Source organism: Notechis scutatus, chromosome 13 (genome assembly GCF_049901735.1).
Source record: "Notechis scutatus isolate UNSWTSFEM ecotype Mainland chromosome 13, rNotScu1.2, whole genome shotgun sequence".
In the NCBI taxonomy this organism is placed as follows: Eukaryota; Metazoa; Chordata; class Lepidosauria; order Squamata; family Elapidae; genus Notechis; species Notechis scutatus.
Genome location: NC_142021.1, coordinates 5,324,738 through 5,342,005, shown reverse-complemented (window position 1 = coordinate 5,342,005; position 17,268 = coordinate 5,324,738). Strand labels below are relative to the sequence as shown.

Genomic DNA, 17,268 nt, shown 5'->3' with positions numbered 1-17,268 from the left:
GCTTACAACAGCTGTTAAAATATAATTAAGCAGAAAACCGTTATTTAATAATAACCGTATAAAAAGGGGACGTGGAGAAAAACACACCGTAACGGAATTGGAAGAATGCAGAAACCCGAAGAGATGGAAGAGATGCCATTTCTGATGAAGATTTTGGTTGGGGCCTTTTTTTTTTAAAAAAAAGGACGAAAATTCCAGAAATGTTGGGTGTTGCTTTGTGTATTCTGTTCTCCATGTGTGTGCTTGCTACATTTTTTTTTTAGATTGTCTGTGCACGTTATCCTATCCAGTTATGAAACCTCCATGTTACCCACTCCCAAATGACTCCATAAATCACCTTCCCTATCGTGCTTTTTAGTTTCATGTTTTGAGATCCTGGGGAAAAAAAATAATAAAGAAATCCAGAGCCTTTCTGTGTGTCTCCACCGTACCCACGTTCCTTCTTTCTCATTCACGTCGATCCAAGCAGATAAACAAGTGAATCGGTTTTTTTTTTGTTTTTTTTTTGCTGCATTTTGTAAATTCTCCAGCTGCTTTTCATTACAGCCCACATTTCGCATGGAGCCGATTGCCATGGTGTCAGTAAACACATCATGGACATGTGCCATTTAAGCTGTGCATTTGCAGACACTTGTTTAGCTGGGTGCCCCAGGACACTCTGTTCAGCTGTCACTCTAATCAACGTTTGGAATTTCTTATTCTACGGTCGTTAAGTGTGAACGAGACATAGTTCATGGCGGGACACATCTGTTGCACCATGATAGGCCATGCATGGAATTCGTTCTGTTTGGGGGTGTGTGTGTGTGTGGAACAAATACCCCTCCCCTCAAGCTCCTTGATATTTTCTGATCTCCCATTTGTAGGGGTGCTTTGTCCTGCAGGTGGGAAACTTCATTAGGTACGCAAAGGGATTTTCATGCTCAAAATGGCAGGAAGGTTCAACATTATGTACAGACTAGCTCTATACCCGTGCTCCGCTACTGTGCAATCGGGCTTAGTTTTTGGGGAAGAAAATAAGTGGGGAAAAACTGTGCCTCTGCCTACCAGCATTCATCTGTATTCATGTGGGTCTAGGGCAAGGGTCTTCAAATTTGACAGCTTTAAGACTTGCGGACTTCAACTCCCAGAATTCCTCCTCCGGTCATGTTAGCTCAGGAATTCTGGGAGTTGAAGTCCACCAGTCTTAAACTTGCCAAGTTTGAAGACCCTTGTGATAGATGATAGATATATTCATAGGTGGATGCTAAATAGATCAATAGATCGATCGATCGGTAGGTAGGTACACACACAGAGAGAGAGAGATTATAGATAGGTGATAGATCAGGGGTCTTCAAACTCGACAGCTTTTAAGATTTGTGGACTTCAACTCCCAGAATTCCTCCTCCAGTCATGTTAGCTCAGGAATTCTGGGAATTGACGTCCACAAGTCTTAAAAGTTGCCAAGCTTGAAGACCCTTGCTAGGGGGTCTCCTGCTTGAGCAGGGGGTTGGACTAGAAGACCTCCAAGGTCCCTTCCAACTCTTATTCTACCAGTATAAGACTGTAGAGGTTCTCAGCCATCCAGGTCATAGTTTCCCAAAGGTTCTTTTTCAGGACTTTCTTGCTTTTTTCTTTGAAGACATTTTGCTTCTCATCCAAGAAGCTTCTGACCGGATGGTGGAGAATGGAAGGATTTGTATTCCTTGCAGACGGCTGGTCATTTGCATCCTTTGTTGAAGCCCTTGCAGGTTTATCTGTGTCCCCAGGGTCACCCGTGTTCTTGGTTCCTATAGTCTACAATTTTTTTTCCTTCTGGAAATCCATTCCTACTCCCACACCCATTCCAATGGTGTCCGTCCCAAATTGTATTTATGATTCTATGTTCTATGAGAACAGGCTTATCCCATTTCCTGAGCACTACATCTCGTGAATTCTGTTCGAGTGAGGCCCATAGAATTTGGAGGACTCCTGATGCGCTGAATTTAGGATTAAATGGGCTGCTTATTTCCTCTCTCTCTCTCTCTTCCTGCAGTGAGCATTTGTCCTGCGCCTTCACATTCTTCCTCCACGGAGAAAGCAACGTGTGTACAAGTGTGGAGATCGCACAGCACCAGCCGATCTACCTTATCAGCGAGGAGCACCTGCACATGGCCCAGTCTTCCCCTATGCCTTTTCAAGGTAAGCCGCGTGCGCTTCATGTGGCGTAGGCTTCTCAGCGGGATGTAACCTCGAACAAAACCTTTATTCAATCTTCAGAGTTGCTGGTTTTTTTTCTTCTTCTTCTTCTTCTCTCCCTTGCCAGTAGCCTTGGTTGGGATGCCAACGGAGTTGGGTTAACTCTGAACGCCTCTCCTTCTGTTTTCCCCAGGGATAACTTCCACCCTCCATTGAATAGTTTATCTCAAAAACGGCCCAAGATGCACAAGGCAGCCCATTCTCGGCCACTCCGAAGATGTTCGGGTCCTCTTTGTCACAATCGCTGCCTTTTTAGATATATGGACAAAAAGGGACTTTTTTGGCTGCAGCCTTTTAAGAGAAGCAGAGGAGACCCCACATTTAAACCTGCAAAGGAGAATATTGGTTAGTGTTTCGTTATCCAATTAGGTAACCTCATCAGTGGAAATGACCAGCGCTGATAATGTTACCTAAATGGGTAATGAAATGTCTGCAAGAAAAGAGCCAAGCTCAGAGAGCACCAAAGAACCCCACAGTCCTCCTCCTCCTCCCCCAAACCCAACTCTCGTCCAGCACTGATGATGTTACCTAATGGGTAATGAAATGTCTGCAAGAAAGCAACCAAATTCAGAGAGCATCAAGGGCCCCACAGTCGTTGTTGTTGTTGTTGTTGTTGTTGTTGTTATTATTATTATTCCTCCTCCTCCTCCTCCTCCTCCTCCTCCTCCTCCTCCTCCTCCTCCTCCTCCTCCTCCTCCTCCTCCTGCAGTGGTCGTAAGTGTGAAAAACAGTCACAAGCCCTTTTTTTTCAGGGGCTGTTGTAATTTCAAATGGCCACTAAACGAACAGTTGTAAGTCAAGAACTCCCTGTTTCCCTTTAAATCAGTCGATTTAACCCAATGAGTGTCTCGGGCCTAAAGCTGTTTCCTGAGGAATCCAGAAATGATTCCTCCTGGATTGGAACTGGATTTGAAACCTGGCTCCTCAAGGCAGGTAGAAAATAGCCTCGCATAGGAAGTTCTACCCAAAAAGTGCGCATGGGGGATTTGACGGACTTAACACCAGCTTTGCCGCCTCTCCCTGGCGATGCTGAGGCTTAGTTTGTCCTCCCTTTATTATGGTTCTCTTTTTTTTTATGTTCTACTTTGTCAATTGCTTTTTTTCCCTTCCCCCCTGGGAAAATAGCAGTCTGGCTTTTTTATTATTATCGTTATTATTATTATTATTTTGGGGGGGGATGACAGTGGCCTCCAATTTTTTGGGCACCAGGGACCAGTTCCATGGAGAGAGGTTTTTTTCCGCAGAGAGGGCATGGTTTTGCCTGCTGTCTGCATCCAGTGGTGGTATTCTACCGGTTCGGCCCAGTTCACATGAACCGGTAGTAAAAAAAACAGTTACCAGTTAGGCTGAACTGGTATTTCTTTTTCTTTTCTTTTCTTTCTTTTTATTCCCAATGATCAGCTATTCCAACGATCAGCCACGCCCACAGAACGAGCATTAAAAATATTTGCATCCCACACCCTGCCTGCATCCCACGGATGGGGCTTTGCAGACTGGTTTCTCACTTCCGACTGGGAATTGAGGATTCCTGGTTTAGGAAACCTGGATTGCATTAGTCCGCGTGTGTTTTCATGCTTTCTTTCTTTTTAGACTAGAATAACAGAATTGGAAGGAACCTTGGAGGTCTTCTAGTCCAACCCCCTGCTCATGCAGCAGGCCTTAAACCATCCCGGATAAATGGTTGTCCAGTCTCTTCCTAAAAACTTCCAAGGTTGGAGCATTCACGACTTGTGGTTGCAAGTCGTTCCCCTGGTTTATTGTTCTAACTGTCAGGAAATTCATCCTTAGTTTTAAGTTGCTTCACTCCTTGGTTAGTTTCCATCCTTTGCTTCTTCTCCTGCCTCCTGGAGCTTTGGAGAATAGCTTGACTCCCTCTTCTTTGGGGCAGCCCCTCAAATATTAGAACACTGCTATTTTAAAAATGCTTGCAAGATTAATATGTCCCACAGTCAGAGTATCTTCCTGGGACTTTAGCTTGCCGAGAGTGCCGTGTCTCACCTTTTAAAACCACACCCATCTTTTCTCAGCACAGGGTAGTCCTCGGCTTAACAACAGTTCACTTAGTGACTGTTTGAAGTTAACAACGGAAAAAGTGACCTATGATCGTTTTTCTCCCTTAAGACCTTTGCAGCATGCCCAAAATTCAGGGGACCAAAATCCAGACGCTTGGCAACTGGCTTGTATTTATGACGGTTGCCGTGTCCTGGGATCATGTGATCCTCTTTTGCAAACTTCTGGCAAGCAAAGTCAACGGGGAAGTCACTTAACAACCGCGTAACCAATTTTTAAGAAAGGTGCATGTTTGGAAAATATCTGCCCCTGGAGGGGGAAAGAATTAAAACGATGATGCTAAATTTTTTTTTTAATCGTAGGTTCTATAAATAGGTCACATCAGGTATTCTTCTGCAAAGAGAAGCGTCCTTCCGTTCCATTAAAAAAAGAAGAAGAAAAATCCTCTTTAATTATCAGGTGCCTGCTTCTGGCAAAGAGGATGTAACGGGACTCACTTCTGAGTAAAAATGCCCTTGTGCCTCGTGGCTTCCCACAAAAGAAGATTTGAGTGATTTGGGGGATCTCTTGAGGAATCTAGACGTTGACCACTCTGTTTGGTTTTGTGTGTGTTTTTTCCCCAACCAGTGTTGATCAGTCCGTACGGCTTAAGTGGTACTTTAACAGGCCAAGCGTACAAGATGTCCGACCCAGCGACCAGGAAGCTAATTGAAGAATGGCAGTATTTTTATCCCATGGTGCTGAAGAGGAAGGAGAGCGTGAAAGAGGAAGAGGAGCTGGGATACGATGATGATTTTCCCGTGGCCGTAGAAGTCATTGTTGGTGAGAATCTGTATTTTTTTTTCCTTCCCCCTTGAGACGTCTCTTCTGTTGGATCGGTTCCAGTTCAAATGCGACGACATTAAAAAATAAGTCTTGGTGTGTAGCCCGTGTTTTACGGCAGTTCTTCTCGTGTTTTAATCTGTTCTTTTGTTTGAAATTGGGTGGGTTTTGTTTTGTTACTTAGAACCATTTCAGAAGATTTGTTTGTGTTTTTATTTAAGCATCAAAGCAACTCCTTCCTTCCCCTCCCTCCCCCTCTCATTTTTTCCTTCCTTCCTTCTTCCCTCCCTCCCTCCCATTTTCTTTCCTTCCTTCCTCCCTCCTCCCATTTTTCCTTCCTTCTTCCCCCTCCCATTTTTTCTTCCTTCTTCCCTCCCTCCCATTTTCCTTCCTTCCCTCCATCCTTTCTTCCTCCCTCCCATTTTCCTTCCTTCCTTCCTTCCCTCCCTCCCATTTTCCTTCCTTCCTTCCTTCCTTCCTTCCTTCCTTCCTTCCTTCCTTCCTTCCTTCCTTCCTTCCTCCCTCCCTCCCTCCCTCCCTCCCTCCCTCCCTCCCTCCCTCCCTCCCATTTTTCCTTCCTTCTTCCCCCTCCCATTTTTCTTCCTTCCCTCCTTTCTTCCCTCCCTTCCTCCCTCCCATTTTTCCTTCCTTCTTCCCTCCCTCCCTCCCATTTTTCCTCCCTCCCTCCTCCCTTCTTCCCTCCCACTAATTGATGCGCCATCCACACACACATGTAATTGCAGATTTGGTTTGCATGTCAAAATACACACAACGTTGCTGAATGACAAATATAACCCTTTCGAAAAACAACAATCCCAACCCCAACTCTCTGCCTCCCTCCCTCCCGCCCTTCCTTTTCCCTCTGCCTCCACAGGTGGTGTCCGAATGGTGTATCCTTCTGCCTTTGTCCTTATCTCTCAAAATGACATTCCCGTGTCTCAGAGCACTTCCACACCAGGAAGCCACAACAGCATGGCACAACAAGGAGCTGGAACCTTGAAAGACACCAGCAGTTGTGGATTGTTGCTCACACCACCCACTTCTCCGGAGCAGACTGTCATAGGTAAGCGAAAAACTTGGTGGGTTTTTGTTGTTGTTGTTTGTCTTCAGGAAGGGTGTTATTTGAACCATTGGCTTTTATGGCTGAGATTATTTCATCCATTCAGCTACGGGTATTGCGGTCTCCTCTTTACAAAACCATATCTTTCCTGAAGCCTCTCTTGGTTTACTTTGGTTCAAGGCTTATCACACCAGATTTTCCTTGTTTTCTTCTTTATGCACCAGGAATAAAACGCTCAGCCTGCCAACAATCAGCTATGTAACGTAGTCCTGGCATCAGTTATCCTCTAGGTAGACATAATTGGTGAACATGTTATTAATTATAGCAGTTGTGACTTTTTCTTCTGTGAAACATACTTGCACAAATTAGAAAGACATGGAGAAAACTGGAAAATAAGTTACCGGGCTGACATTTCAGATCTACAAGAACAGGAGGGGATAAATATACCTTAGGAACGATTTCTCTGTGTGGATGTTGAACCGTTGCCCAGGAATAATAATAAGCAACTAATATTTTTTTCCTCTTAATTGGTAGAATGCCTAGCTGTCTCCCAGTGTTTATGGGGGTTTTTTGTGTGAAAAGGTTTTGCTTTTTAATGAATTTCTTTCAGCCCTTCAAATACGAAGGCAAAGTAGACAGTGATAAGAATCTCCATTGTGGAGTTTTTAGAACATAGAAGAGCTGGAAACATAGAGCTGGAAAGGACTTTGGAGGTCTTCTAGTCCAACCCCTGGCTTAAGGCAAGAGACCTTATCAAGTCGATTAGTTGTCCAGTCTAGTTTTGAAAACCTCCAGTGATAAGAGCATCCACAACTCCAGGAGGCAAGTCATTCCATTCATTAATTATTGTCACTGTCTGAATATTTCTCCTTATTTCTAGCTGGGATCTCTCTTTAATGATTGTCCACCCATTACCTCCTATCCTGACCTCAGATGCTTTGGAGAATAAGTCTACCCAGTACCCTCTCTTTTCTAGGACAGTCCCTCAAGTACTAGAAAACTGCTATCCTATCAATGCTGATCCTTTCTTCATTAAATATGAACCAACAGCCAAAAAAGCCAATGCAATCCTAAATTTCATTAACAGAGGGATACAATCTAGAAAGAGTGCAGAGAAGAGCAACTAGGATGATTAGGGGACTGGAAGCTAAAACGTATGAAGAACAGTTGCAGGAACTGGGCCTGGCTAGTCTAAGGAAGAGAAGGACTAGGGGAGACAGGAGAGCAGTCTTCCAATATTTGAGGGGCTGCCACAGAGAGGAGGAAGGGGTCAAGCTGTTTTCCAAAGCACCTAAGGCCAGACAAGGAATAATGAATGGAAACTGAACAAGGAGAGATTCAACCTGGAAACAAGGAGAATGTTTCTGACAGCAAGAGCAATCAACCCAAGGAACAGAAGTTGTCTTCGGAAGTTGTGGGAGCTTCATCACTGGAGGCTTTCAAGAAGAGACTGGACTGCCATTTGTCAGAAATGGCGTAGGGTCTCCTGCTTGGGTGGTGGGTTGGACTAGATGACCTACAAGGTCCCCTCCAACACTGTTAATCTGATTTAGCAGTTAAAAATCCAATGGTTAAAACTCCAGTTAAAGACACTGAACTTCTCAGCTGGGTTCGAGACCCAAGCTCCGCACAACGGGGTAAGCTCCCGTTCCTTGCTCCAGCTCCTCCCCACCTCGCACTTTGAAAGTATGCAGATGCGAGTAGATGAATAGGTACCACTTCATTGGGAAGATAACACCATTCCATACACTTAACCGTATAGTCACACTGGCCACATGACCACAGAAAATGTCTTTGGATAAGGCTGGCTCGTTTGGTGAAGAAACGAAGAATGAACAATATGCCATAGAACTGGACATCACTAAAAAGGAAACCTTTATCATTTTTATTGCATTCTTCTATTAAACTTTAGGTACATTTAGCACAAATCTTTATATCAGTCAGAGGTTTCTGTTGGAATATATTCTTGTAACATTCCTTCCCAGGTGGCTTAGGCAACCATTTCCGTCCTCCTGGAAAATGATCCTAAAATTGTTCGTTCCTGAAGAATACTCAAACCTTGAAAATTTCTGAGTCGCCGAAAGATCCTTATAATCCTAAATCCACCTCGGAGCAGCCTTCCTCCAAAGAGGTTTCCTTTAAAAAGAAAATAGTTGCATTTAGGTCCTTGCGCTGTGTTTACAATGTGTAATTGCGTCAATCTGAATAAATATTTGATCAGATGGGACGGGGCAGCTTTCAAATTTAGGTTTGAAAGAATGTAAAATTGAATAGGAAGGAACCGATAATGAACAGGAACTCGACACTTAAAAGCTACAGTGGCCAAAATAAATGTCTACTCCGCACACATCTTGTTAAATCTAAAATGAAGGTATGCTTTCAAATTCTTTTGACTGCCTGGAAATACAGGCTGTCCTCATCTTACGACGACAATTGAGCCCCAAATGTATGTTCCTAAGTGAAAGATCTATTACATGAATTTGTCCCATTTTGCGACTTTTCGTGCCACCGTTGTTAAATGAATCACTGCAATTGTTAAGTTAGTCACATGGTCATTAAGCAAATCTGGCTTCCCCCATTGACTTTGCTTGTCGGAAGGTTGCAAAAGGGGATCAGGTGACCCTACAAACTGTCACAAGTACACGCCAGTTGCCAAGCATCCAAATTTTGATCACATGATCATGCTGCAAAGGTTGTAATTGTGAAAAACGGCCACTTTTTCCCCCAGCGCCATCGTAACTTTGAACTGTCACTAAAATGAACTGTTGTTAACTCGAAGGTTGCCTGTATTAATAAGCAGTGGTCCAACCTAGAAATGAGAATAAATTTTCTGTCAATTAATCAGTGGAACAACTTGCCTCCAAGTAGTTTTAGGTGCCCCATCACTGGAGGTTTTTCAAGAGGAGACTGGCCAGCCGTTTGTCTGGGTTGGCCTGGAGTCTCCTGCTTAAGCAGGGGGTTGGACTAGAAGACCTCCAAGGTCCCTCCCAGCTCTGTTGTTCTGTACCTCTATAACCCTGGTGAAGATTGGGAAACCAAAGCTAGTGGGACCAGAGTTTTTTTGTTTGTTCGTTTGTTTTAAACTGTGCAAAGACAGGCGTTTGCAAAATTGACACCCGGGAATTTGAAATATTTCCTTCCCACACCAAACATTGCGTCATTGAGAAAGCAAGTCAAGTCCACGTTCCTTGTTAACATCCTGGCAAAAGTGTGCCTGGATCTTACTGCCGTTGGAGAAATTCAAAGCCCCGAGACTTCCATAGTTTGTTTAAAAGAGTGGGAGAGAGAAAGGGAGGGAGGGAGAAAGAGAGAGAGAGAGAGAGAGGGGAAAGATAATAGGATAATAGATGCTTAGACAGACATATAGATAGATGATAGAATAGAAGAGAGAGGGAGAGGGAGGGAGAGAAAAAGAAAGAAAGAAAGAAAGAAAGAAAGAAAGAAAGAAAGAAAGAAAGAAAGAAAGAAAGAAAGAAAGAAAGAAAGAAAGAAAGAAAGAAAGAAAGAAAGATGATAGAATAATAGATGCTTATACAGACATACAGATAAATGATAGAAGAAGAGGGGGGAGAAAGAAGAAAAAGAAAGAAAGAAAGAAAGAAAGAAAGAAAGAAAGAAAGAAAGAAAGAAAGAAAGAAAGAAAGAAAGAAAGAAAAAAGAAAGAAAAAAGAAAGAAAGAAAGATAATAGGATAATAGATGTATAGACAGACATAGAGATAGATGATAGAATAGGAGATGGGGGGGAGAGAGTGGGGGGAGAAAGAAAGAAAAAAGAAAGAAAGATAATAGAATAATAGATGCTTAGACAGACATATAGACAGATGATAGAATAGGAGAGAGGGAGAGGGAGGGAGGGAGGGAGGGAGGGAGAGAGAAAGAAAGAAAGAAAGAAAGAAAGAAAGAAAGAAAGAAAGAAAGAAAGAAAGAAAGAAAGAAAGAAAGAAAAAGAAAGAAAGATGATAGGATAATAGATGCTTAGACAGACATACAGATAAATGATAGAAGAAGGGGGGAGAGAGAAAGAGAAAGAAAGAAAGATAATAGGATAATAGATGTATAGACAGACATAGAGATAGAGATGAGAGGGAGAGGGTGGGGGAGAAAGAAAGAAAAAAGAGAAAGAAAGATAATAGAATGATAGATGCATAGACAGACTTATAGATAGATGAAAGAATAGGAGAGAGGGAGATGTAGGGGAGGGAGGGGGAGAGAGAGAAAGGAAGGAAGGAAGGAAAGAGAAAGAAAGAAAGAAAGAAAGAAAGAAAGAAAGAAAGAAAGAAAGAAAGAAAGAAAGAAAGAAAGAAAGAATAGGGTGTCATTATCAACCTTTTGAAGCCCCAGAAATAATAACCAGAAAAACTGGCTCAGCATGTTCTGGTCACCTCAGCAGCAGGCACCATTCAACCCCCTCCCCTCCAGATTGCTGTTTCTTTGGCTGTTTCCAGTGTTTTTATTCACAAGGCTTTTTTTTTCTGGCCACGCCAGACATTAGAACAAGGAGTTCTGTAAACATGTTTGACCTTGTTGAGGATTTGTACAATTACCCCCTTTTCCAGCCCAAGCACGGCAGTGTTTTATCTTTTTATTTTTTTACTTTTGGTGACATGTGGTTAAGACTTTAAGCGGACACAAGGCTCCCTCTGCTGTCTGACTTGAGTTGCGTTGAGTTGACGCTTCCCTTCCTTCCAGTTGGGGATTGCTTTCAGACCTGGATCGAGCAGGAGGTTGGATTGCAGGACCTCCAAGGTCCCTTAGCAATTCCGTTATTCTGTTATTCATATTTATTTATCTGTCATCAGATTTATAACATGGATGGGAGACAATCAATATAATATTGATGGTTTGAATATTATCACGGCTGGAGTTTTTGGATTTGTTGAGCTGCTCTATCCAGGCAGTGTTGTCTGCATCAAATCCCAGACTTTGTGTCTAAAAGCAAACTCTTGTTCATTTGTAAATATATACCAACTTTGAAATCTGTGTGTTTCCTCATCTTTCCTTATTTGATTTCCTGCCCTCTTTATTTTCACTTGTATTTTACATCCAGATAATCCTGTTGCATCCCACTCCCTTCCTCTCCCATCTTTTTCATTGTAAATTACTACTATTATGATGAGTATTTATTGCTTCAATTATTGGCTTTTAATGCTTGTATGCCTCCCGGAGTCAACGTCTAGGCAAAATCGGTGGCAAACAAAGCCTAACAAAATGGCATGAAATTCTCAAAAATATCTGCTGTTTCTTGCAGGGGACAGTGGAGGCATTCCAACCATCGTCAATCATTCAGCAGCACCAGATGGAACGGTCGCTATGCAGAGCCCCCAAAAATCGGGGAGGATCCCGCCCAAATTTCAGAGCTGTATGGTCCACCGAGTTTGGAAAGAATGTATCCTCAACAGGACACAGTCCAAGTAGGAATATTGGGTTTTCCTCGTACTCTTAGTCTGCTACAGACTTCTGCAACTGCTCATTTTAATAGCCTGTCTCTCTAGGGACACATGTGCATGTCTGTGTGTGTATGTGTGTGTGTGTGAGTGAGTGTGAGAGAGAGAGACAGAGACAGAGACAGAGACAGACAGAGAGAGAGAGAGAGACAAACAGAGAGAGAGAGAAAGACAGAGAGATAGAGAGGGTGAGAGAAACAGAGACAGAGAAATAGAGACAGAAACAGAGACACAGAGAAAGAGGGAGAGAGAGAGGGAGAGAGAGAATGAGAATAAATGGGTTAATACTTTGTATGTCAAACTGAATGACTAACTTAGGGAATCATATTGAAGAACTGCTGGTCCTAATCTTTATGAGTTTATTGTGATCCCCGCCAAAGTATCAGATGTGAAGAATCAGGACTATTCAATTAGGTTCTAGTCAAGTTGATTTATTATTCATGTCTGTACACAAGAATCTAGTCAATTAACAGTCAGCACCAAATTGGCACTAGGTAATGGAATTCAAGAGGGGTTGGACCTAAACCGCTTGTGGGAATGTAAGGATTCTAGGCTCCTTCCCCTGGCTCTGCCTATATATCAAGCCCATTTGGAAGGGACATACTCAGGCCCTGTTGTCTTAGCCTGAGTTGCAACATCCCAAGTTCCTTAAAAGGAATTCTGAGTCATACATAGAATAATGAAATTGCAATTATTATGCGCCTTTTCAGATCACCGGTCAAGATGGCTTAGCTCAGTTGAGTAGAAGACCTCCAAAGTCCCTTCCAGCTCTGTTATTTAGATTATTCTTCCCTATGGCATTCACATTATACATTTTAATTTTGCTAAATCTTGCTCTGTTTTTCTTTGGTGATTTGTGTTTTGCTTATATCTCCGATGCGTACAAATATATACATATATACGAGGTATGTTTGTTGGTACCTCTGAAGATTGGAGCAGAAAGTATGAACTGTAAATCTCATTTAGTAATAACATGCAGGTATGCAAAAAAAGCTCAGACACTGCTGCACATAAAAATAAACTGGGTGCCAATGGTACTACCGAGTGCAGGAAGCAAAATTCTCTTTTAGCTGGGCTTGTAAAAATACATTTTGCAAAAGTGCGGCACTCCGTTCACATAATATCTGATTTAAGAAAAGAAAATTTTCAAAGCCGATTAAATTTAGCCTGGGAAGCATTGGTAATTCATTCATTCCCACTTACCTCTTGAGCTTCTGCATTCATAAATTAAGGCTTCCTGGCCTGCTGACATAGTTACATATGTTTAATTCCTACCAGAAGGAATCCAGTTCCCGCTAATACCAATATGGAGGAAGATGCCCCTGTCAACTGTGTTTCTTGGGATTTTGTGGATCCAGCCCAAAGAGTTCCCTGCTCTTGTTCCAGGTCAGTATAAGGGAGAAGAATATCAAGGCCATTCACATGGAAGAAAATAGGGTTAAGTATGTGAGTTTGGTATAGTGCTGGCTGACTTTGGGCCTATCACCAGGAGACGGTGAGTTCTAGTCCCACCTTAGTTAGGTATGAAAGATGGCTGGCTGACTTTGGGCCTATCTCCAGGAGACGGTGAGTTCTAGTCCCATCTTAGCCATGAAAGCTGGCTGGCTTTGGGCCAGTCACCAGGAGACGGTGAGTTCTAGTTCCACCTTAGGCAAGAAAGCCGACTGTGAATTCTGTGAACTCACAGAATTCCCCAGCCAACCATGGGGCATTTTCCCAATTCTGGGAGTTGGAATCCACCCATCTTCAACTTCTGCAGGTTGAGAACCACTTCTTTAAAGTAAGAGTGTCCAACCAGGCCAACTTTTAAGACTTGTGGACATCAACTCCCAGAATTCCCCAGCTTCAGGGTTAGAGTCTACATGGCTTAAAATTGCAAAGGTTGAGAAACCACGATCTAAGAATATGTAAAAAAGAATCACTTGCCAAGGTTGAGAACCACTGCTTTAAAAGCAAGAGTGTCCAATTTTAAGACTTGTGGACATCGACTCCCAGAATTCCTAGCTGGGGAATTCTGGGAGTTGAAGTACACAGGTCCTAAAGTTGCCAAGGTTGGATATCCTTGCCCTAAGAGCCTGTTTGGTAATTTCTTTCTTTCTTTCTTTCTTTCTTTCTTTCTTTCTTTCTTTCTTTCTTTCTTTCTTTCTTTCTTTCTTTCCTTCCTTCCTTCCTTCCTTCCTTCCTTCCTTCCTTCCTTCCTTCCTTCCTTCCTTCCTTCCTTTCTTTTGCTTCCTTCCCTCTTTCCTTCCTTCCTTCTCTTCTTTCTTTCTTCTTTCTTTCTTTCTTTCTTTCTTTCTTTCTTTCTTTCTTTCTTTCTTTCTTTCTTTCTTTCTTTCTTTCTTTCTTTCTTTCTTTCTTTCTTTCTTCATTTCTTCATTTCTTCCTTCCCCAGGCACAAGCTCCTGAAGCAACGCTGTGCTGTCGGCTCCAGTCGTCCGCCAACGCTATCCCAGCCGGGGTTCGGAGGGGGAACCTCGTCCTCGTCCACCTTACCCCCTCCTGCCTCTAAGCACAAAACCACCGAGAGGCAGGAGAAATCGGAGAAAGTTCAGAAGAGGTCGTTGCTGCCATTCCATCACCGCCCCTCGGTCACCGAAGAGCTGTGCATGGAGCAGGACCCTTCGGGACAGAAGCTGGCCTTGGCCGGGGTGGAGACTTCCTTGGAAGCTGCAAGTCATAGGAAGTACGAGAAGCAGCTGTCCCTGCCTCCCCGACACCCGAGCAAGCCAGCCAATTCGAATCCTATGGATTCTCCCCGTTCCCCCATATCCCCTCTGCCTCCAACCCTCAGCCCCCAGCCCAGGGGGCAGGATGCCGACAGTTTGGACCCCTCGTCGGATCCTGGCAATCCAGCCCTCTACAGCAATGGGTTAGAACTTCAGCCCATGGCCAGCGCTGAGGATCGGACAGTCCTCATGGGTCCAAGGTTGCCTCTGATGGCCGAGGTCAGCGAGACCGCATTGTACTGCGGCGTCGTACACAACCAGGGGTCGTCCAACAGATGGCATGGGTATTCGCTTCCTCTACCCAGCGACCTGGAATTCAGGCCTCCGGAACTCCAGTGTGAGATCCACGACGTCAAGATGGACGTGGCATCGGAGAATAGTGGACTGAAAAGGTAAGGCCAAAATCTTGTTTTCCTTCCAGTGTCTGGATGGGATGGGATGACTTGCCACGGCCAGCTCACTGCAGCCAATGCGCCATGGCCAGCTCTTCATGGGACCACCCACCGCAGGACAATTTAACAGCTCAATAGAGTTATTCGAAATCCTTTCTTTCATGATTCGATCCCATCATTTCTTTGATATTAAGTAAAACAAGTAAAATAAAAATAAGGTTCTACATTTAGGCAAGGAAAACCAAATGCACAGGTGCAGTGCTACCTCGTTCAATAGTAGTAACGGTGAGAGGGATCTTGGAGTCCTAATGGACAATCATTTCAATATGAGCCAGCCATGTGCTGCAGCTGCTAAAAAAGCCAACACAGTTCTAGGCTGCATCAACAGAGGGATAGAATCAAGATCACGTGAAGTGTTAATATCACTTTAAAATGCCTTGGAAATAAGGCCACACTTGGAATACGGCATCCAGTTTTGGTCACCACAATGTAAAAAAGATGTGGAGACTCTAGAAAGAGTGCAGAGAAGAGCAACAAAGAGGATGAGGGGACTGGAGGCTAAAACATACAAAGAACGGTTGCAGGAATTGGGTTTTGTCTAGTTTGATGAAAAGAAGGACTAGGGGAGACATGATAGCAGTCTTCCAATATCTCAGGGACTGCCACAAAGAAGAGGGAGTCAAGCTATTCTCCAAAGCACTTGAGGGCAGGATAAGAACTAACCAAGGAGAGAAGCAACTTAGAACTAAGGAGAAATTTCTTGACAGTTAGAACAATTCAACAATGGAACAACTTGCCTCCAGAGGTTGTGAATGCCCCAACACTGGAAGTTATTCAGAAGCGATTGGACAACCATTTGTCTGAAGTGGTGTAGGGTTTCCTGTCTAAGGAGGTGGTTGGACTAGAAGACCTCCAAGGTCCCTTCCAACTCTTCTGTTCTGTTCTATTCTATTCTATTCTATTCTATTCTATTCTATTCTATTCTATTCTATTCTATTCTATATTTGATATGTTCTATATATTCTATATGTTCTATATATTCTATATTCTACTCTATTCTACTCTATTCTACTCTATTCTACTCTATTCTACTCTATTCTACTCTACTCTACTCCTATTCCTATTCCTATTCCTATTCCTATTCCTATTGGCCACAGCAAGCTGGCTCTGTGAGTTGGCTATAGCGAGTTGGCCCATGGCCAATTGTCATAGTCAGTTATGAGAAGCCTAATTTTCAAGCCATTGATGTAAATAACTGATGGCCATGTGAAAATACAGCACTGCAGGGGTGCTAGTCTCCATGCTCCTGTTTTTTTCCATGATAAATGAGAACAATTCTTTAAGGAGGTCATGTGGTACCAGAAAGATCTGTACCACCTCCCCTCCCCGCCCCATGAGATTATTATCTTAAAATGACCTGTCAGAATACCTACTGATACCAACGAATATTTAAAGCAGGAGCGTTGGAAAACTGTGTTGTTGTTTTTCTCAAGTTGGAATAAGAGACTCCTACTAGCTTTGAGAAGCCTTCCTCCTCTGCATTTCTTCAGAAATCATAATGATAAAGCAGGATGACACGAGAATATATATCGGGCGCTTCCCCATTCATTTTTCCCATTGTGGTGAGTTAGAACATGCTAAATATCACATAATTATATTATTACCGTTTACTGGGGAAGGGAAAATAGAAAAGAAAAGCCACAGGGCAGGTTTTATACAGCACATTATCCATAATAATAACCAGCTAAGGCCTAAAATATTGATGTCAGGCTTCAAGAATACTGCAAATTAGAGCCAGCAAATGTGTATCCTCAAATTAACTCAGAATAACAGCGCTGTCTCCTGCAGTGATTCAGATACTTCTACGGAATGGTGTTCTCAATAAAGGAAAGGATTCCTTCTGAGTGTCACACAGAGGAAACCCTGTAAATGTTAAGACCAACAGAAAGCCATAAACCTGGGGTTAAACACAATTATGTAGATTCTCAAAAAAAGATGGTTGCTTCAAATTGATGTCCTGGAAGGCAGGAGATTGAAACCAATAATACATTAATAGCTGTAAAAGTTAAATTCTGGGAATCCCCCTTTTCTGTTTAAGTTGAGAAGATTCCATAAGCGTACAGATTTAATAATTGAAGAAAAGCAGTGAGGTAAGATATGTGCATTGTTCAAAAGAGAGAAAGCTGGACAACGTGGAACTAGCTTAGGAGACGAGACTTTACGATATGAAGGTATGAAAGACAGTTTGGCCTGGTGGTTAAGGCACCAGGCTAGTAACTGGGAGACCAAGAGATCTAGTCTCACTTTAGCCATGATAGTCGGTGGGATGACTTTGGGCCAATCATCAGGAGACGGTGAGTTCTAGTCCTGTCTTAACCATGAAAGCCAGTTGGATGACTTTGGGCCAATCACTAAGAGATGGTGAATTCTAGTACCACCTTAGCCATGAAAGCCGGCTGGATGACTTTGGGCCAATCACTAGGAGACTGAGTTCTAGTCCCGCTTTAGCCATGATAGCTGGCGGAATGACTTTGGGCCAATCACCAGGAGATGGCGAGTTCTAGTCCTGTCTTAACCATGAAAGCCGGTTGGATGACTT

General features: G+C 43.1%; 1 protein-coding gene across 1 annotated transcript in view; it reads left to right on the top strand.

Annotated features, from left to right (window-relative positions):
* Positions 1 to 17,268, top strand: part of MED13L (mediator complex subunit 13L) — a 154,692-nt gene that overhangs the window by 106,943 nt on the left and 30,481 nt on the right. The window contains exons 5-10 of the mRNA XM_087942798.1: positions 2,012 to 2,157; positions 4,852 to 5,046; positions 5,921 to 6,109; positions 11,356 to 11,518; positions 12,830 to 12,937; positions 13,944 to 14,669. Of these exons, the coding sequence (XP_087798924.1) occupies positions 2,012 to 2,157; positions 4,852 to 5,046; positions 5,921 to 6,109; positions 11,356 to 11,518; positions 12,830 to 12,937; positions 13,944 to 14,669 (1,527 nt within the window). The remainder of the gene's footprint in view (positions 1 to 2,011; positions 2,158 to 4,851; positions 5,047 to 5,920; positions 6,110 to 11,355; positions 11,519 to 12,829; positions 12,938 to 13,943; positions 14,670 to 17,268) is intronic.